This window comes from Watersipora subatra, chromosome 8 (assembly GCF_963576615.1).
Source record: "Watersipora subatra chromosome 8, tzWatSuba1.1, whole genome shotgun sequence".
NCBI classification, from domain to species: Eukaryota; Metazoa; Bryozoa; class Gymnolaemata; order Cheilostomatida; family Watersiporidae; genus Watersipora; species Watersipora subatra.
Window position 1 is genome coordinate 60,543,243 of NC_088715.1, and position 21,468 is coordinate 60,564,710.

The following is a 21,468-nucleotide window of genomic DNA, read 5'->3' on the forward strand; positions in this document are numbered from 1 at the left end:
ATAATTATGTCTTGTTTTCTTGCATAAATCTCTTTATCAGTTTTTTATTTTTATTGAGGTTTAAATAGGCTAAATAGAATAAATAATTTAATAATTGCAAAAGAGTTATTATTATTATATATCATTATTGTTATCATTATTATTATTAAATTATTACCATATTATTATATCATTATTATTAGTCTTATTATTGCTCCAATAGAGTGAGCCTTACCTTAATCAGACTCCAATCAAATTGACATATCCAAGCTAACATTCCTCCACATATAAATCCTCCATAAGGCAGCATGGCAGCGGCTAGGAAGAATTTAGTGTCCCATGTTTTGAATATGTAGAGGTTCACGTAGACAGCAAAGACGAAGAAGAAAAGGATAGCGCAGACAAACATAACCTGAAAAGCAACAGCATGTGGATAGGATAAGTTAATTCAGTGCTTAATACTCGGACTACTAGGCACAGAACAATGTTGGTAGCTGAGGCTATCTCATTATTGAGTGATATACCTCAGAAAGGTTAGCATTAAAAAAGTTTGTCATTTGTAGGTATCGAAACATGCCACAATTTGTTTGTAATTTTTGTATAGCTGGTCTACTTTTGTTATGTTCATATTGTACAGAGGACCTCAGATGCGTTTACAAATCCCACTGCAATAAAACTGGAGTCTCATGGAAAAGCCATGCATGATTTCTCGTGTATTCTGTTACTGTGATATAGAAACTTAAATTGCTCTGATATTCACAGTACTTTGTGTATAAAATCACCATATTTCAGGACATAAGCTTTTATAAGAATACATAGCATTTTGTTTAATTCATTTTTGACTTTAAAACCAATGACAAATACATTGAGTGATTATCTATAGCGTTAAAACAAATACATTATATAAATTATGTAAATACGAAAGTAATTGTTACTAAAATAGGCTTCTATTGTTCAACCCAGGCGGGTTTAAGTGTAGCCTTACAAATTCCGACAGAAGTGAGTGTGTGGGTAGAGGCACCGATAGAAATATGAAACTGGACTAATTTAAACCATGTAAACTCCAAAGTAACATAACTGTTTACATAATTTTTGTGTTTAATTTTCTACTTTTATCAAGTTTGCATATAGCAATTTGGTTTTAGTCAACAGACAGTACAGTACACGTGTGTGTAACACAAGCTTCTTTGTTTGCAAATTCCATTGAAAGTAAAAACTTTATGTAAGTTTTTACGTAAGAAATTCCATGTTCCATGAAACGTATGCTTCATATCATGTACATTTTTATAACATAAATGTTCTTGGAACAAATTAATTATGCTACAAGGATATCTTCTGTACTGAAATAGGCCACGGGGCATACGAGTAGTTGGGAATATTACTAAGGAAAGGTAACTCCATACTAACGTTGAGCCACTTCTTCAAAACGTCAGCTAGTCTAGGAAGTTTAAACTTGACAAAAGCCCCGACTGACAAAGGAATGATGATGAAAGCGAGGCTCCGTAGAATTCCAAGAAATGGAATCACAATCTTGTCTACACCTTCATCAGCTGGAATCGTCATTCCTAGAGTGTAAATCCACAGCGGAAGCATTCCTGTAAAAGTGTAAGTGCATGAATAAATTAGTGGTTTATAGTTTATGATAAAAAATAATTCAATATGCATGAAAGAGCTTGCGTGTTTCAATTTTTATGCAAACATTTAACTATTTCACTAGTCAGTTAAGTTTTTTATTAAGTATTGCGTAAAACATAATACTTAATAAATTTTAATATTTGACAATGGGCATACAAATTGCCATAGGTTTTGCACCACAACGTTTATCAACAAGCTGCTGACACCACATTAATCGGAGTAAAATTCTACATCATCTGATGCCATAAAAAGTCTACAAATGTGTTGCAGAATGAGGTCAGATCTTTTCCAGTCCTCCCTTTACCGTTGTGAGTAACAACTTTTTAACAACTTTCCACAAGTTTATCATATTAACTTATTCTTTATAGACTAACATTATATGATTGAAAGAAGAGGGTGATGCACTCAAAAGTAATCAGGTATTTCAATAGCTGAGTGTAAACATTGTCAAACCTTGATTACATTCAATGAACAAGTTTTAAAAGCAAGGCAGAGTGAAGACATTTCCTATTGGAAAAATATTTTGTATTGAAACAGAGAAAAGGCCTAGAGGAGCGAGGCTAAAAGGGATGTAAGGAACCACTAGAATAGGCTTGAACAGGGCTAACTAATCACACCATATAAATTCAGCTGCGCTGCCTTATTTGATCTTTGAACCGGGGTTCCTCCCGCTTCTGTTAATTAAATTTATTGACATTCTTCAAGGTCAATTTTGCAGCATACCTTATCAAGTGCGTGACATGTAGTATGGCTGGTTTATATTTCTCGTAAGGAAGTTAAAGACACTTACAAGAAGCTATAATTAAATACAGACAGCGTGGCCTTCAGTTGTTTGACAGACGCTAAACTCCCACAAACGTGGGCAGCATAGCTATCAGCTTACTCTCACTGTCAGCAGATTAGCTGATTAGACTGAGCATTGAAAGATTGCAAAGTGTCTTGCAAAACAAGATTTTAATTTCAAACAGAAAAACAGTGATTGTTTGCAGCAACCTCAACAGGCTCTACTTTTAGCAATAGGTAGTTTTTGGGAAAAAAAACTGTATGTCTTCAAGCGAAAAAAGCATTTCGTGCTGTGGTTCTTGACCTTAAATGTATTAGCCTATCAGTTTCATATGCACTTTTATCCGAGCTTTCTTCATTGAAAAACAAAAAAATTTTTCCGCATTAAAAACATATGTATGTGTTTTTTACTGCTGCACAAAATTAACTGTGCATTAACATCACTGCATTCATAGAACAAAACTATTACGATACATGAACTCCCAACAAATAACGCATATTTTTATAAAGAGGGCCTTGAATATCAGTGTAACTTCTGCTGTTACCTTTTACTTATGTGTCTTCACCTACGCCGAATATCTGAGACTAACTCTCACCAAACCCCTAGGGTTTGATTGAGCCCAGGTTAAAAACTACTGCGCAAACGGTAAAATGCTAAAAAACAACTGACACAGTCAAGGTTTACAGGAAGTCTAGCGCTGACACAGTCAAGGTTTACAGGAAGTCTAGCGCTGACACAGTCAAGGTTTACAGGAAGTCTAGCGCTGACCAGCTGAAATAAAAAAGATTTCAATAAGTTCTGCACCACACGGCAAGTAGGAGTACTTATTCTTTCATTGGTTATAAACTAACAGAAAACACAGCGGTTTCAGGCATTTCTTTCATTTTCAATATGTTAGTCCACAGATGGGTGTTTGAGTCCACAGGTGGGTGTTTGAGAGGCCAATTCTCAGGAACCAGGTAAAGCTCAGAAATCTAATATTTTAGCAACTTAGCAGAAGGCATGGAGCATAGGTATGTGAAACTTGGATGAAATTGGCCAAAATATATGGGATCACATAACGTTTACGCCGTCTGACAGACACACAGACATGCAAGGACTCACGTGCGCATACAATGACGATGCGGAGTCTATTATTAAAGATCTGAACCAACGTTATTAATTCCTACATTATACTGGCACATACCTGATATTGGGATATGGTCATAGGCCTACGCTATTATGGATAGCCAATTGTTTAAAAATACATTCCAGCAATTCCAAAACGGCAACCCAGCTCAACTAATGTTAAGCTTTTTGACAGAGAGCCAAATCATTGTCAACCTAGTATTTCATTGCGTCATAATATTGCGAAGTGGTAAAAAATATGTTTGAGGTGCAGCTTGGAGTAGCTAAACTCCAAGTCATCATAGCAAACTTGTAATAAGAGCAATAATTTATGGCTGAGCTTCTTAGCTAAAACTTATTCTGTAAGCTAGCTACTCTGATAGCTATAGAAAAATGCATGTCAAAGATGGAGGAAATCGAGGCACAAGCTAGAAGTTGTCCAACAGAAAGAAGCATTCCTATAAGGTTCACTCCAAAAGACATTGTTGACCAAGAGATTGTCTAATGTTGTGAAATTCACTTGAGTTCCTGGTTGTTGTAGGTCACTAACAGAGGACTAAAGACTGAGGGCTTGAGTGAGTAATCCACCTAAGATCGTGTATGGCGTCTGCTTAGCTTACTGCAAGCGTAGGCTGTGTGTGTTTTTAGGAGGACTGTTACACAAATAATGGCTCTGTGATTTTAGCTTGACATCTCTGAGTGCAGTGGTCCTCAAAGACTGGAGACATACCCAGTTGCAAAAACCAATTTAAGGTTGAATATCATTCCTGTCACCACCAGTGGGCTTTTTGTGAGAAATGAACTTTAACCTGTTGTTCACAGGTCAGGGGGTCTAGACCTCTGGGTCACGACTGCTATTGGGGCAAGCTGACAACAGAGCTACAATTAAACTATAAGATTTTTGGCAATGTAGATGCATTCATGAAATTTGCTTGTCTCCTCTTTCGATCTCAGTCATCATCAGAAGAGATGAAGAAGCAAACCAGGGTCATTCATCAAGGAAAACTCTACCAAGTGTTCAGACACAAGATGGAGAGTTCCGAGAAAGAACTAGATATAGCTTCAGCGTGATTTACGTGGATAACCTCTCTCAGATCAAACAACAAATCTTGTTTCCTGTTGGAAACGTTCCATAGTAATTTTTTATTCCGTCCAAATAAGGGGGCTCATGAGCTAAAATTAATTTCTTCCTTATCCTTGTTAACAAGGTTGCATTTTAGTTCATCATGCTTTAGTACCATAGCCTGTTTCAATGAAACTCATTTAAATTGGAGAAGGACATGGTTGACTTTTAGAAATATCTTTACGAAAAAGACAAAGTGTGGTAGTTATAATGATAGTAAAAATAGGGAGAACTCTGATGTCATCTCAACATAAGACATATGCTGTAACCATTTTCCAACATAATATGTAAACTTTAATCAGTGTTGGTCTGTAAAGTAATGACTTACTTACATAAAGAAGTACTTACATATAAAGTAAGTACAAGCAAAAAAGTTGGTAAACTTATTAATATGGCAAAACAATTACAGCAATAACAGAAAGGTACAAACCAATCCTGTGTGAGCTTTAGCCGATCTAAAGGCTGGTTGGTATACACCGTATTACAGTATGTTGGAGTTACCCTCTCTGTGATTATTCATAAACCGACGGCATAGTTGAAAAATGTCAGGAAAAATGTCAGCCCTCAAACTTTTCCGATATTTCGTCAAAAATCCACAACAGTATATACAACATGTACCACCTTGACGATGGTGATAGGCTGTCTCAGATCGCTTGATAGATATTTCAGGTTAGTTGCTGTAGTACTAGTATTTTATTGTTTCAGTAACTGGATTCCATAATCAGAGATATATACCGCAGACTATTCATAGATGCAAATATAACAATGTGAACAATGTTATCAATAAGTAAGGCCATGTATCTCCATCACTAACATCCCCTCAGAACTTGCACATTGCTGAGCCCTCATTTTCATTAATGTCGTCAAAGTGAAAAAGCAAAAATCAACTTCATTGACTATTTAGTTAATTAAATTTGATATTTTACTTAGTTATATATAGTGAATTTGGTTGAATGCTGTGTTTAATTAGCTGCACTAACTAGCTGTCTCAAATTTTTTCGGCGATGAAACAATTTCAACACATTATCAAGGCATAGTATAGGCCGCATAAAGGCGCATTTGCTCCACCATGTGATAGTCTCGAAAGGAGATAACCGTGATATGTGAAGGTGTGTCTGTATTGGCAGTTTGCTGTCATATTCTTTTTGTAAACGCATTGACTATACAATTGGCCAAGTTCACCTCAAGACGAAACTTAATTTCATCATTACGTGAACTAAACTTTTCTATGGTATCAACAACAGATGTTACCAATGTGACAGTATGAACATCTGTACTCACCAGAACTAAACATTACATGGCTATTAACAACAGATGCTACCAATGTGACAGTATGAACATCTATACTCACCAGAACTAAACGCTACTACGATACCAACAGCAGATGTTACCAATATGATAGACCAATCTGTACTCACCAATAGAGGCAACTGTGCTGAGAGTTGTCAAGGTTGCACTGACAGACATGTCCCCATTTAGTAATTTTGAGAACATGTTACTACCGCCCCCTCCAGGACAACAACCTAGAGCAAAGAGCCCTAAGGCCTTTCCACCTGTGTATCCCATCAGCCAAATGGCTCCATAAGCTATCTAAAATTATTGATAAGCTTTAAAAAAGTGGTCTACGTAACGCAGAAGGTAAGGTATAGAAGAAAGAGTACATGAAAAATTTTGGAAGAGCTCTGAAGAGGAGAGATCACGCTAAACTCTTTAGTAAGATCAGTGACATTTATATCACCTATTTTTTGTACCTTTTCACAGGAACAGCGACATTAACATTGCCATCGTCAGTATTTTGTTAAAACAATTGCAGTATTCATAGATGTCAAAATATCAGACCGAATTAAACAAGAGATTATTTAAGTAAAAATATTAGACATAAAGTTATTACTGTTTTCAGTGATGTTGCTTTCAAAGATATGAGAAAATACCGAAATACTTTTGTTATGTTTTTGCACAGAAGCAATTAAATAGAGTATTAAATTAGAGGAATGGTTTATTGCACACTCCAGAGACAACTGATTTGATAACAGAAAACCCAAGTATTTATATGTTTGGTCATAGAAAAGCTTTGTAAAAAGCTACAAGCATTATTAATAGCTATAATGAGACAGTACTATATAATATTAGCTTGTATAAAGCTTTAGCTAAAAAGCATAATGTTTGTTGGCAAAGTACCAGTAATACTAGGCACTTGCATGACACCTCCTCACTAAGCTAAAGGTTCTTTCTGGTTCTCTTAGACCTTCGGGGTTTGTCTCTGCTATACTCATCTCCATCAGGTAGACGAGGGTTGCGTGGTCTTCTTCTAGACGGAGGTTGCTCTGTTACAGTTGTAGGGGCTGGTAGTTGCAGTTTTGTCTCCTCTGTTATATCAGGTTTATCTCCAGGGTCTTGATCTTCTTCTGTTGAGTATCTTGGTCTGAGTTGTTCAACATGTCTTCTCCAAGTAGGTCCCTTTGGTACCACTTTGACATTGAGACTACGAGTTCCATATATCTTAGTAACAATGGCTGGAACCCATCTAGGTTGTCTGTTGCGTCTAGGTCCATGATACAAGGCATAGCATGGTGCTCCAAGATTGTAGCTGTGTATCTTGCTAACTGTCTTTTCTGCCGATCGGTTGACTTCTCTGGATTGATGAAACTGTGCTATGTGTGCGGGTGATGGCAATAGGGTGTCAATCTTGCATCTCATCTGTCTTCCATTCAGCAGCTGACTGGGAGAGTATCCTGTAGGAAGTGGTGTCCTTCTATAGTGCATCAGGAACTGTTGTAGTGCAGATTTAGGTGAGAGTGACGATTTCTTCATGGCTTGTTTGAAGGATTGTACTAGTCTTTCAGCTGCGCCATTTGTAGCTGGATGGTAGGGTGCTCCAGTGAGGTGAACAATGCTTCTCTCTTGACACCACTGCTGAAACTCTCCTGAGGTGAAGCTGGTAGCATTGTCAGTGACTATGGTGTGAGGGTATCCAAAGTGTGCGAATATCTCCTCTAAGATGTCTGTGGTAGCTCTGGTAGAAGTAGATGACGTCCTGTGTATGCATGGATACTTTGAGTAGGCATCTATCATCACTAGCCATTGGCTGCCCATGAAGTTCACTGCATGATCTAGGTGAAGACGACTCCATGGCTTCTCAGGTAGCATCCAGGGATGTATAGGATACTTCTGTGGAAGCTTCTGGTGTTCAGCACAGGCAGTGCACTGTCGGCTTGTCTCCTCTATATCAGAGTCAATGCGAGGCCAATAGACAGCAGTTCGAGCTAGCTTCTTCATTCTTTCCATTCCAAAGTGTCCAAGGTGAAGGATCTTTAATACTTCCTGTTGTAACTTGACAGGAATGACTACTCTGTTGCCATATAGAAGACAACCTTCAGTGATAGAAAGTGAATCTGAGATCTTGTGGAAGAGTGACAGCTGAGTCTCCTTCATCTCTTTGTTACCAGGCCATCCTTCTGCTGTGTAGCGCATTACTGTGGCTAGTGTTGGGTCTTTCTTTGTCTCCTTTGCTAGAACATTGTAGTCTGTAGAGTTGAGCTGTTGTCCAATAGTGTGAATAGTGCATACTGTATCAACATCATCCTCATCTTCTCTTGCATCAAACTCTTTATCAGGTCCAACTGGCAGTCTTGAGAGGACATCTGCATTTTGATGATGCTGGGTAGATCTGTATTCTATGGTGTAGTCATACTGATTTAGTACCAGTGCCCATCTTGCTAGTCTGTTGGCTGCTAGAGCTGGAACTCCTTTGGTAGGTCCTAGAAGTGTGAGAAGAGGTCTGTGGTCAGTTACCAAGATAAACCGTCGACCATACAGGTACTGGTGATACTTCTTTAGAGCAAATATGATTGAGAGAGCTTCTTTTTGTATTTGTCCATATTTCCTCTGTGTGCTGGTCAGTGTTTTTGAAACATTGGCTATTGGTCTCTCACTTCCATCAGGATAACGATGAAATAGTACAGCTCCCAGTCCAGTTTCTGAAGCATCACATGAGATTCCAATGTCAAGATCTGGGTTGAAGTGTGCTAAGACACTATCAGTTGATAGCATATCTTTCAGTTTGTTGAAGCTCTTTTCTTGTTCAGTGCCCCACTTCCAGGTCTCTCCTTTGCGTGTCAGTTTGTGCAATGGTCCTGTGAGTTGTGACAGATTGGGTATGAACTTGCTGTAGAATTGTGTAGCTCCTAAGAAAGATCTTAGCTGAGTTAAGTCTGTTGGGACTGGCATCTGTTGTACTGCATCTGCCTTCTTTCCTTTAGTGATTCCCTTTGAAGTGAGTTTGTGTCCCAGATACTCTACTGTAGGTTGAGCAAAACAGCACTTGTCTTTTCTACATCTGAGCCCTCTTTCTTCTAATCTTTGAAGAAGTCGACGTAAGTTTTGTAGATGGCTTTCTGCATTGGCTCCACTCACTAGTATATCATCTAGGTATACTGCTACTCCTGGGAGGTCTTGTGTCAGTTGCTCCATGATTTCTTGAAAATACCCTGGTGCTGAGCTTATGCCAAAGGGCAACCTCTTCTGTAGTAGTACTCCTCGGTGTGTTGATAGTGCTAGTCGTCGTTGACTTTCTGGTGCCAACAATATTTGATTGTAGGCATCTGCTAAATCAATCTTTGTGTAGCAATAGCCTCCACCTAGTTTTCTGATTAGATCTTCTGGTAGTGGGATAGGTTTCCTATGTGTTTCTAGCTGATTATTGATAGTCTTGGAGTAGTCTCCACATACTCTGATCTTCCCTGCAGCTTGACCTGTTGTAGATTTGCGTACAGGTACAACTGGTGTTCCATACTGGTTGAATTGAGTTGGTTCCCATATGCCTTTAGCTACACCTGCTTCGTATGCTTGGTTGAGCTCTTCTGTCAAGGCAATAGGAACTGGTCTGGGTCGGCAGAAGACTGGCTTTGTTGAAGGTTTGAAGTTTATCTCTAGTTCAAAGTTCTTGAGACATCCTAGCTCGTCTTTGAATATTTCTGGAAATTCTTTGCACATCTCTTTACACTTGATTTGTAACCTCCCATCTGGCTGGTTCTCTGTGATTGTTGATACAAGGTTCTGTTGTAGCTTGTCATCAATAGAGATGCCTAGTTGCTGTATAGCAGTTCTTCCTAGTAGGTTGAGATCTTGTACAGCACTAATCACAAATGGTAGTCTGACTTCTTTCTGTGCATCCAATTGGGCAGTTAGCTCACATCTGCCAAGCGTCTCTATGAGATGTCCTGAGGCTGATTTGTAGTTAACTGTAGTAGGTTTTAGGTTTGGCTTTCCTAGCTTCTCCCATATTGATTTACAGATGAAGTTGTCACATGCTCCAGTGTCCAGTTCAAGTGTGAAGTTGTCTCCCTCCAGTTTGATGTTTTCAGCAAGTTTCACCATCTTGGTTGATGTGCATTCTATCATCTTTACTGGTTTTTCTGCTGCAGATGATTTCTTTTTCTTGCATGCTCTTTCTATGTGACCTTGTTTAGAACAAAAGTTGCAGGTGGCTGCTTTGAATCTGCAGTCATCCGCTGTATGGTTAGTTCGGTCACATCTGTAGCATAGCTTTCCTTCCTTCTGCTTGTCAGGTGTAGAGTTGTTTTTCTGGATTTGTTTGTATCTTGATTTCTGTTGAGCAACCTTGTTGACTTTAGACGAGTTTCCATAAACTGTCTCTTTGGCAACTTTAGCTGCTTCTTCTGTTTCCTGTGCTACCTGTATAGCTTTGTTGAAGTTGAGTTCATTGTCCTTGACCTTGAAGAGAGATTTGAGAACTGCTTCATTGTTTACAGAGCAGATAAATCTTGTTCTGAGAGCCTCATCTAATGGATCTGTAATGTCTATGAAGGCACATGTAGTTGCATCTTGACGAATTCTGGCAGCTAACTCTTGAATAGTTTCTCCAGGTTTCCTCTGCATGTCACTCCAATACTTGTAACGCTCTCTAACAATGAAGCGCTTAGGGTCATACTGGTCTTTGAGAAATTCCAGTATTTCATCCATGTTGAGGTCGTTGATCTGCTTGGGTGTTGAAAGCTGAGCTGCCATATTACTAAGCTGCTTGTAGAGTGTAGGCTGTTGGTTGGTGAGAAAAGTGCCAGCAATCTTGTCTTGATGAATAGAATTTGCTGCAATGAATGTGTTGAATCTGTCTATGTAATCTGTTAGTAGCTCTGCTGTTGGGTCAAAACCTGGGAAGGCTGGAACAGCGGTTGCAGCTGTTTCTTGTTTCCGTTGTAGGTTTTGTAGTAGTAGCTCCATCAGTTTCTTATTCTCCTCCATTCTTTCATCTTGCTGACGTCTGTATTCCTCTTGTTGCTGCTTGAACTCCTCATGCTGCTGTTGTCTATGCTCTTCTTGCTGCTTTCTCTGCTCCTCTTGCTGCTGTCTCTGGTCCTCCTGCTGCTTCTGCATTAGCTTGATCAGGTCTGCTACTTCTGCCATTGTAGTGGTGCAATTTTTTGAACAGTTACTCTTGTAATAAACTAGAACTCTTTGTATCGATTTTATCAATGATAAAATCTGAACAAAACTCTTTGTAACTGTTCAAAAGAGAAATCCTTGTCGCCAATTAGCTTCTGTTATGTTTCTGCACAGAAGTAATTAAATAGAGTATTAAATTAGAGAAATGGTTTATTGCACACTCCAGAGACAACTGATTTGATAACAGAAAACCCAAGTATTTATATGTTTGGTCATAGAAAAGCTTTGTAAAAAGCTACAAGCATTATTAATAGCTATAATGAGACAGTACTATATAATATTAGCTTGTATAAAGCTTTAGCTAAAAAGCATAATGTTTGTTGGCAAAGTACCAGTAATACTAGGCACTTGCATGACAACTTTTGAGTAAGAAAACGACGCATAATAACAATGGCGTATCCAGATGCTAGTACGTCGAACGCAGTTCCTGAAGAACATTCTAATCATGTCTAAACATTTTAAAATCTTCAGATCAGGCCATAAACCACTTTACGGGCAAACCAGAAGACAATGGAGTATATTTACACCCTAGTGATTAGGAATCAAAGTGTAGTTCTGATCATTCTGAACATCTATCCACTCAGACACGTTTGTCACTAAAACCACGTCAATGGACGACGACCATCGCACAAAAAACTTCAAGCATATTAGTGGAATCTAGTAATGATTTGTATTAATTTGTAAAAAAATGTTTACTGATCAATTTTTATTTAGGGGTTATAAAGGTCAAAGAAACAGTTTTGCGGTTATGACCAAAAGAGTGAATGCTAAACTTGTTGACAATTTTTTTGAAATTCATTCTCTCTCAAAAGGGGATGAATTTCGAAAAATTTAACAAAAACAAAAATTGCCTAACAAAAGGTTAAAAAAGGCTCTAGCTAAGAAATATTGACAAAAGGATAAACAAATCTAGTTATAAAGCAAAAAGAAGATAAGTCAGTGGGTTGGTCAAGCTCAGACCCAACTAAATGCTAATTGGAATAACTCTTTCATGCTTTTGCTGTTCCCGTAGATAGTTATATACGTACTAGCGGCATTAAGGTGAACTGGGCTATGAGTCCCACCGCCGGAACTTTGGGTCTCCTCAGATGTTCTTTTATTGTGTTTACCTCCAAACTCGCGCCCATCGCTAAAGTCACCCCGATGACCTACCAAAGAAATAAATTAACTCTGTTCTAAATGTAATATAATAACCCAAGGAAACAAATCTCATCTAAAACAGATGAAAGAGCCGCTGTCTTTCGTATCTGCAACGCCACGCTTATGAGTTAGGAAAAAATGCATTGCACAGGAATCAAGCCAGGATATTCAACTTAGTAGCCAAGTGCACTGCTCAGTCATCTTGCTACATTAAAGAATAGTTGTGCGCATAATTAGTACGTAATAAGCACATCCGAACACACACGCACGCACACATGCACAAGCTCACACACGGTGACATCGTGTGATGTGTTGATATAGATGACAGAGGATAATTTTAAATCATAACCATGTGTTATAGTGAGCATTTATTACTTTAACATAGGTTTGCAGGTTAAAGTCTTTGGCGTAAGTAGATAGGCACTTTGTACATTATACCCACCTCTTATTTCCTGTTCTACAGATCTGTTTATTCCATTTGCTATCATCTATATTTGTACATAGAGCCTTTTGATAAATTGCTTATGAACATTTCAGAAGTTGAATGAATGACCGTCAAAGACAAGGCTGATTTGTTATACACTTAGTTTTTGACATCTATTGTGTGAGAGTGACAGTGGTTAGTATCAACAATGACATGTTCAAGTACTGTCCTTCCAATGAAAAGTATTTGTCACACAAATATGCATTTTTTAAAGTTTTTGTAATTAATAGAAGGGTATGATGTAATAATAGCTAGACACGCTACTCATATTTTATTCAATCTTCAGAAAGTTTGCATAAAACTAAGTAGCTAATCATTGTTCTACCGCAGCAGGGTGTTATCCGTTTTGCCATGGGTGGACACGATGGATAATACCATGGATGGATATCAGATGGATATCCATCTTGTCGTGCTGATTTACATACTTGTCAGATAGAGATATAGACAAGTTAGAAAGTCTACAAAGAATTTGCGTTAGCGTGATGATGCCTAATAAGGAGAATTAGGAGCTCAGGCTTCCCGAACGTTCGTTCGGTATTTCTAAATCTTTGCTGTCTAAAGTATTTCAACAGGCTATTTCGTAGACTATTTTAATAGACTAACCGACAAAACTAACCACTTCATAGTTACACCTACAAACAACAATCACTGAACACATCAGACATAAATATCTACATCAACAATTTTTCCATACTACCCTACAGGATGAATTTATTCGCGGAGTTATATTTCGCGAAAATTGCCATTTCATGCATATTCGCGGATTAATTTATTTGCGGCTGAAAACTGTCACTCTCTATGAAAAGTTAACTCTATTGCGTCTTGCAATAGAGTTAACCCTTCGCATGCGCACATTGCGTGTTTCGGTGTGCGCATACACCGAAACACGGTATACACCACAGCTTGCAACTACGAGTCGATCATGCTAAGCTATAAATTTTTTGCTGCACTCGGAGGTTGTTACGAATATTCATCGATTTGGAGGCCTTTGATGAACCAACGATTTGTGGGAAGAAATGATTTTTTTCAAAACCATTTACTAAACTAGTTGCATTTTACTTTGGTTCTTCGGTAAAATGTAATATTTATTTTTGCCATCCTTACCGCTTCATTATTTGTTTTAGTGTGAGAGAGAGATTTTTCATCATACACGGAGGCACCATGACTACAAAGGTGGTAGATGTCATTCTTAGAAGATCACCAATCATTCAGGGAGGTCTTGAAATAAGGTAGAAGTGACTGCAGCTGCTAACGAAAAGAATATATCTGTTTTAAAAAGGAACAAAAACGCCTTTACGAGCACAAACTTTTGGCCAACCAGCAGAACTTTGCAATAGTAGGCCACGAGCAGAATTCTGATGATAACTTCCTTACCAGTCATGCAGTAGCGATGGAATCGCCTTTAATATCTACCCAAGACAGTGACAGCGATATAGAGCTGCTATTATCAAAATAACTAGTCAGAGAGCACCATTACACGCTAGTATTCACTTATCAAGAGTACCAGTTTAATTTTATTGCTAGACAACCGCCATATGGGCTAAACTGTTTATATTTACTCCATTCATCGTTTGTAAAATTTTATTTGTATTTGAAATATTTTATTTGTACACTCAAGTTTGTAATAAATTATAATATATCTATACACGAAATAAAATATATAATATAATCGTGTTTGTTGCAGCGATATCAAGAAGTTGTTGTCGATGAAGAGGTCTAGGTTGACTGGTTGCTTCTCTGCCAATATTCCTGCCTTGATGAATATTACTACTTGTCTCTAGTTTTCGTAATCGGAGTAGGTTGTTTCATTCTCAATCTGCAGTAAACACAAAAAAAAAAACATATTAATAAGTACCAAAAAGGTGCTGCGGTGCAGAAGTGCAAAAACAATAGCTGAAGTATTTAATGAAAGTGATCAGTTTTTAAACAAAAGAATTAACTAATGAAGTTAATTATGGAAAAAAACGTATCTGCGCTGCAAGTCAAATACATACCATAATTTCCAGATCAGAATCATGATCGTCCTCAACTTCGGTATTAGAGATTGATGGAGTTGATTTCAATGTAAAAAGACTAGGAGAGATTTTTTGCGATGACGAAGCCATGCCGAATAACTTGTGAAAACCTTGAATAATTTTGTAAAGTTTGATGCAATGGCAATAAAACTCAAAGCACCGACGATGATTTTGAAGAAGTTTTGGAACTCGGCTACATTTAGTACTTCTGCCCAGCGGCTATTTTGCGATGACGCCATTCTGCATATCTTGTGACAACCTTGAATAATTTTGTAAAGAAATGTGATGCATTGGCAATGGTTTTACATGTAGCTCAAAGCCCAGGCAATGATTTTGAAAATGTTTTAGAACTCAATAACGTTTAGTATTTATGCCTAGCGGCTAGTTTTTAATTTGATGCAGTAGTTATTCTCCCTTGTGATTAAAAATAGAACTAATTATTCACAGAATTTCATAATTCGCGGAATTGACTGTTCACGAATTCGCGAATTTTTATAACCAACAAATATTTTCATCCTGTAGGGTATATATAGAACAACCTTATATCATAGGAGTTTTTTTAATCACTTTTGAATTCAGAAGTTATTGTTTTTTTTCTACACGACTTGATTTGCTTTTGGTAGCATTGCCTAGTGAAATGAATTTCAGATCAAATCAAATACCGTAGTTGATTTAATGCATATTTAGGAACAAGTGGTGTTGCAAGTCTGGCATCGATATGAAACAACTTATAAAAGAGAAGAATTTTTGTTTCTGAATAGCTCACCAAGATCATAAGCGTTAGATCATATGCTGTATCAACCAGTCTGCGGGTTCTGATGCATCGCAAAAGAACGCTGTCAATGTAGATCTCCTCATAGCTGTTATTAAAGGCAGCGTAGAACTCCAGCGTCGAGTAACCTATAAACACCCCGGTGCCTAAAAGAGAAAATTTACAGGTTCTGTCATGTGAGTATCTGGACAACAATCAAATATTTCATTTGATTGTTAATTTTAATTAGTAAAATATAAAAACTCGATATCATCAGGTAAAATAGTTCTCTAATTTCAGTCAAAAAAATTTCCTTTTTAGTGTCTTGAAGGAGGGATAGTGTAATCAGGGGATTTCTAGGTGAGATTAAAAGGTTGAGATTGGTGCACTCGAAGATTGCTGGAAGTTCGAGTGTAATGTCTGCTTAGCTGACAGCGAGCAGCTGCCCTTGTTTTAGGAGTAATGTTGCTGAAAATTGGCGGAATATATCTGAGTTCAGTGGCAATGTAGTCTTAATGACTGGAGACACATGCCCAGTTGCAGATGGTAAATAAGAGTAGGATGTCATTGCTGGCACCACCAGTTGTCTTTTCTTAAAATTGAACCCAACCTATTGTTTGTAGTTCAGGGGTTTTAAACCACAAGACTGCGGCTACTCTCCGAGGCATAATATGAGGATAGTGGATTTAGACATCCACTATATATGGCACATACAGTAGATACTGTGCCATCCACTATATGTGCCATATAGTGGATGGCACAGGGTTGAAAGAAACAGATAAAGCTGTCTATATTAGTGTAGGCTATTACATAAAAACAGCCATCATTGCTCAAACAGACATCTACGACAATGATGGAAATCATCCCCTAAATCATTTCAACTATTTATGGGAGAGCCAGTACTTGAACGTGTCATTGTTGGTGTATGTCACTAGCATCGCTCACATACTAGGATATGCCAAATATTAAATTTATGACGCTACACAAATCAGACTTTGCATAAGCTCGTGACTTCTGATCAGAAGTGTGAGCTGTTGTTCACAGGTGCACGAATCCATTGGAAGAACAAAAAAGTGTATTTGTCATAGCACTTTGTTGTCAGATTTTTTATCTTTTCTATACATAAAAAACTAATAGCGCAACACCATCAGTCTTGAACAGGATTAGCACAATTTATGTAACCGCAAGAAACCACCCTTCGATTAGATGATAACTGAAAAAAGGCAAGAAAAAGACAGAGATTATAAAGTGAGTTGTTCATTCATATATTGTTGCAGTATGAAAACAGACTTTTCTTAGAATGACCTTCCAATAACTTATTAATTTTATATATTCAGAATACGTCTATTTTTCATTGTTTTGAGCGTGTTTTTGTTCTATTCAAAGTAGAAGGGAGTGAGATTGCCCTCATCCATCGTAGAGGATTCAGTAATGAACATGAATGGGGGAGTGCTCTAGTGTCAAAGATCAGGTGCTGGACTATTGCCAACATTCCTAAAATTAACCAAAAGAATGGCATCATTAGAGCAATAAATGTCACTGCGACAGCTAACTGGCAGCTAACCGGTGCTGAGACGCATAGCAGCGAGCACATTTGGTTACTTTTATTATTAATTATGCAAGGATATTCTGTACGTCTGTGTTCTGTAGATTATCAGTTCGCTCTCAACTTGCTCTACAGGAATCACTCATTTTTCACAGTTCACAGGGACTGGCACCCCTCGAAAAGTGAAAATCAGTGAAATACAAGTTAATAAACTCATATCTAATAGATTTCATTATTCGTAAATTTTTTTTAATTTTTTTCAAGTTTATCAGATGGCTTTGAGACACTGATGAAGAGTGTCACAGGTACTTTTACTCATTGCACATTTTGGCATACTTTTGCACATTTACACTTCACAAAACTTGACCAAAAAAACAGCGAACCGCAGTGACTGCTGTCACAGTGATGTTCTCAGAGAGACTTCACTGAGCCAGAGCATGAGAGAGAATTGTATAGTTCATTTTGTTTTTTGTTTTTTTTTCTTCAACTTTTAATAAATATTTTTTAACCGGGAAGTACTGAAGCAGTAAAGGTTGACAGGCTAAGTGATGAGAAATTACTTTACCCGTAAACAAATTTGACACCATTTAATCTCGTCTGCTCTGTGTAAAAAACAGGACAAAAGATCGACCAATTCCCCGGTGATTTAGCAGTTTGGCATGTCGGCGGCCGAAGTCAAGTAAAATGGGAAACCGCAGGTGGTGTCTCACATGTTCTATTGTAGTAACACAACTCCGCCTACACAGTATACACTCTCGGCTCGTGTTACGTATACGCGGATAAACAAACTCACTGAGAAAGGTCAGGTTATAGCAGGTGCCAAATTCCTTTAAGCTTCCGTCGCTTCTCAGGGTTATGTTAGTAGTGAAGGTCATGTTCTCCGTCTCTTGGCAGAGAGTGATGACAGGCTGTCTCTAGAAAGCACATCGTTTTACTGCAACCTTCGCCAATGCAGGTGTGTGTGTGCGTGCATGTGTATGCGTGGGTGTTTTATCTTATCAATTAGTAAAAATAAAACATTAAACAAAAATAAAGATATAGTTACAATATTGATTAAGTAGAAAAACTAAATGAAAAGCTAAGTCTTACATATTAAGGTATGATGAGGCCCACATGTACAGTAGCACAGTAGCTAGTTGAGGCGCTGGACCCACAGAAGTTGGAATAACTCGGCAATGAAGTCAACACTTACTATTTTATTAAAATTCAAATAGTAGGTCGATCTTGATTATTCCAGGCTTAACGAGTGACTCTAGACATCTTTTTAAAACGCTGCTAACCGTTAACAATTTTTTATAAGTTTTTGAAAGACTTTTCCATTGAGATGGAACTCTATATTCTCAATATATACGCTATATTGAATACAGAGTTCCATTGAAATGGAACTCTATAGTCAATTGTTTTTTAACTGAAAGCAGTTTTAAATATAAAATATCGGTAATGGTAGAATGTCTGCCAAAAACCTGTCAAGAGTACGACTGAAACTACCTTCTATGGCATATCTATGACCTATCTATGGTGTATCTACGGCATATCTACGGCGTATCTACGGCATATCTATGGTGTATCTACGATGTATCTATGGTGTATCTATGGTGTATCTACGATGTATCTATGGTGTATCTATGGTGTATCTACGATGTATCTATGGTGTATCTATGGTGTATCTATGGTGTATCTATGGTGTATCTACGATGTATCTATGGTGTATCTATGGTGTATCTATGGTGTATCTATGGTGTATCTATGGTGTATCTATGGTGTATCTACGATGTATCTATGGTGTATCTATGGTGTATCTACGATGTATCTATGGTGTATCTATGGTGTATCTACGATGTATCTATGGTGTATCTATGGTGTATCTATAGTGTACCTAAACTTTAATAGACAGTTAGGTTCCCCAGCTTTGTGTAATAGTTGTCAACCAACTACTCAAAACTAATATTATATTAAAATCAATAAAACTTATGAGCATATCATCCATTTCCAATGAGTCTCATGGCACAAAATCTTACATCAAATAATTGTGCATCTTTCAAATATTCAGCCCAACTTAGCTTCAAGCAAAGAAGAGAGACTTGACTGAAATTTGATATTTTAAATACAAACAAAGCCCTATTTTTAGTTTACAGCCAATTTCTAACCTTAACCTTTGCATCAAGGTTGGAATTCACACTTTGACCTAATTGCCAAGAAGGCTTGATTGTCGCCAACCAAAGAACGATGTAAATAAAAATGGGGCACACATTGCGTTAATCCCACAATACTTGGTGATCGTCTGTAATAAAAATGTTCACACTATAACAAGCTCATCCGTGTTTCCTTCAGCGAAATGTCAGCAGCATAGCGTTCTCATGGTACAATACTAGTCTCGCAAGAACTCTCGTAAAAGTAAATATGGAACGAGCAATCCGCAACGGTCAATCACCAAAATGGTGCACACTCCTTAAGCTGTCGTGAATGCTTGGCCAAATATCGAGAAAGCTTGACAGCTGAAAACTTTTCTGAAGTATTAGCACTGCCTCGACGATGCCATTGGTTTACAGTGAACATAGTCGACGAATATTTGTTGGGAGGGCAACCCCGACTTACGGCGATAGTGTGTGAGCCAGCCTTTATTGGCACATTTAGATTCAGCTCATGAAAATTCTCAGTTTGTGATAGTAACTCAAGGCTGCGGCTTGCAGGCAGAAAACATTACTCTTACTGTTATTGTTGCCACACTTTCTTGGCTGCTTTTCACAGATATTGAAAAATTTTTCAAGTCCTCATCAGCAAAGAGCACAATAGAGAGGGTGTTTTCTGGTGTGTCGTAGTATACAGTAAGGAGTTGATCTTCTGGAGAAACCAGCTTAATAAATGAGTTGGTGGAATTATCTGCAACATATATTAGACAACTTTACATATATATCTAACCCTGTTATCTCATTTGAAATAGTATGTACTAACAAAAAGATGGATGCTACTAACAAGCATGCTACTACTAAAATGGTACTACATCAGCGACGGTAGTACCAATCATCGTGGGAGCACTGGGAGCAGTGGTAAACCTGCGCGAGCAAATGCAGCTGCTGGAAATAGAGAAGAAGGAAGTAGATAGAGTACAATTCTCTGCCCTACTACTATCAGCGAGGATACTGAGAATCTTGTTCGATATCCCAGGTTAGGAGCCCTAGTCCGATACCAACGTATCACCGGCAGAGGAGAGCTGAGGAAATCAAAAGGACAATAATAATAATAAAAATAATAATAATAATGATAATAATAACATTAAAATAAGAATATTAATAATAATAGTGACAATAAACATTTGTACAAAGGAAGCTGTGATGCTGAATTTGTTTCATAAAAATCTGATTATAAAATGGCTAAATTATAATTGATGCATTTTTGTGTGTTTTGATTTGCCCAGTAAGGTGCAGCTAGCTGTGTCAGCCCATTTACTTTTATAACAAACCACAAACAGTTTCCTAACAGCATCTACAGGGAGAAACATTAAACTTCATGCTCTTAAAGGTGAAGTTACTCAAAGTTTTTGTAGATTTTATCAAAAAAGATTGGTACTTTTTCATCATTTGCGATTATTTCTGATGTTTGAGGTGATCTGCATGTCAGGATGTTTTAAAATTAAAATTGACAAAACTTGATCGCGATTGAAACGCTTGTTGATGATTCCCAATGCCAGTAGAAAGTTATACATATATGTATATAATATATAAACATAATATATATTTATATACATGTACATAAACAAAAATAAAAGCTTTGACATTCATTCTACCTTCTGTCGTTTAACATTAATTTAAAAATCACCTCTTATTAACGATGCAGTATATCCGGTTTTGGCAGTGTTTGATTTATCGTTTGAAAATAGGGAGCGAGCAACACACGTGGGTAAAAAGTGCAGTAAGTTGACCTGATGCAAAAGCGTTAGGAAATCGTCACGACATCAAATTTCATTGTTCATTTGGTCTATTTAGCAGGGAGTGTCTGAGCCTTTACAATTGTAATTGGGCTGATATTTAGACTTGTTGGAGCCAGGACTGTAAAGGTATCATTACCAAACCTGTTAGGTAATGCAACAAGAGTTGGCAGGTATCAATCAGTTTTTGGCCTCATACTGCGCAGAATCTAGGAGCTTATTGTAAAAGGAAGTTTTCAAAAATGACGTAACATCAAATGCTACTATGACAGTAATTTGAGAGTAAGAGGCTGCCTTATGCCAGACTGAATGAAATGACATGACTTTGGCTTGCAAATCCTGTAAAAGTCTTCTTAAAAAACAGATTGTTCAAAAAAGGCTATAGAGCAGCATGCCAAAACAGAGTAATATCAGATCACGAACAAAGTTTAAGGAGTTATAGAAACTGTGAGTCAGAGGCGCGAGAAGAGAGGATTAAAGATGACAGACGGCATCAATGATTTTGAAATGTTGGTAG

The 21,468-nt window shown here is 37.6% G+C and overlaps 1 protein-coding gene across 2 annotated transcripts in view; it reads right to left on the bottom strand.

Moving 5' to 3' along the window:
• The window catches only part of LOC137401665 (ileal sodium/bile acid cotransporter-like), a 35,001-nt gene that overhangs the window by 10,624 nt on the left and 2,909 nt on the right, over nt 1–21,468 (bottom strand). The window contains exons 1-8 of one of the 2 annotated variants that reach the window (XM_068088120.1): nt 20,920–21,019; nt 19,737–19,906; nt 17,820–17,940; nt 15,496–15,647; nt 12,119–12,238; nt 6,047–6,218; nt 1,387–1,574; nt 215–391 (exon numbers count right to left, since the gene is read on the bottom strand). In XM_068088120.1, the coding sequence (XP_067944221.1) occupies nt 215–391; nt 1,387–1,574; nt 6,047–6,218; nt 12,119–12,238; nt 15,496–15,647; nt 17,820–17,901 (891 nt within the window). In that variant the 5' untranslated portion in view covers nt 17,902–17,940; nt 19,737–19,906; nt 20,920–21,019. Of the gene's footprint in view, nt 1–214; nt 392–1,386; nt 1,575–6,046; nt 6,219–12,118; nt 12,239–15,495; nt 15,648–17,819; nt 17,941–19,736; nt 19,907–20,919; nt 21,020–21,468 lie in introns of those variants that run through there. The other variant, XM_068088118.1, reaches the window with a different exon arrangement.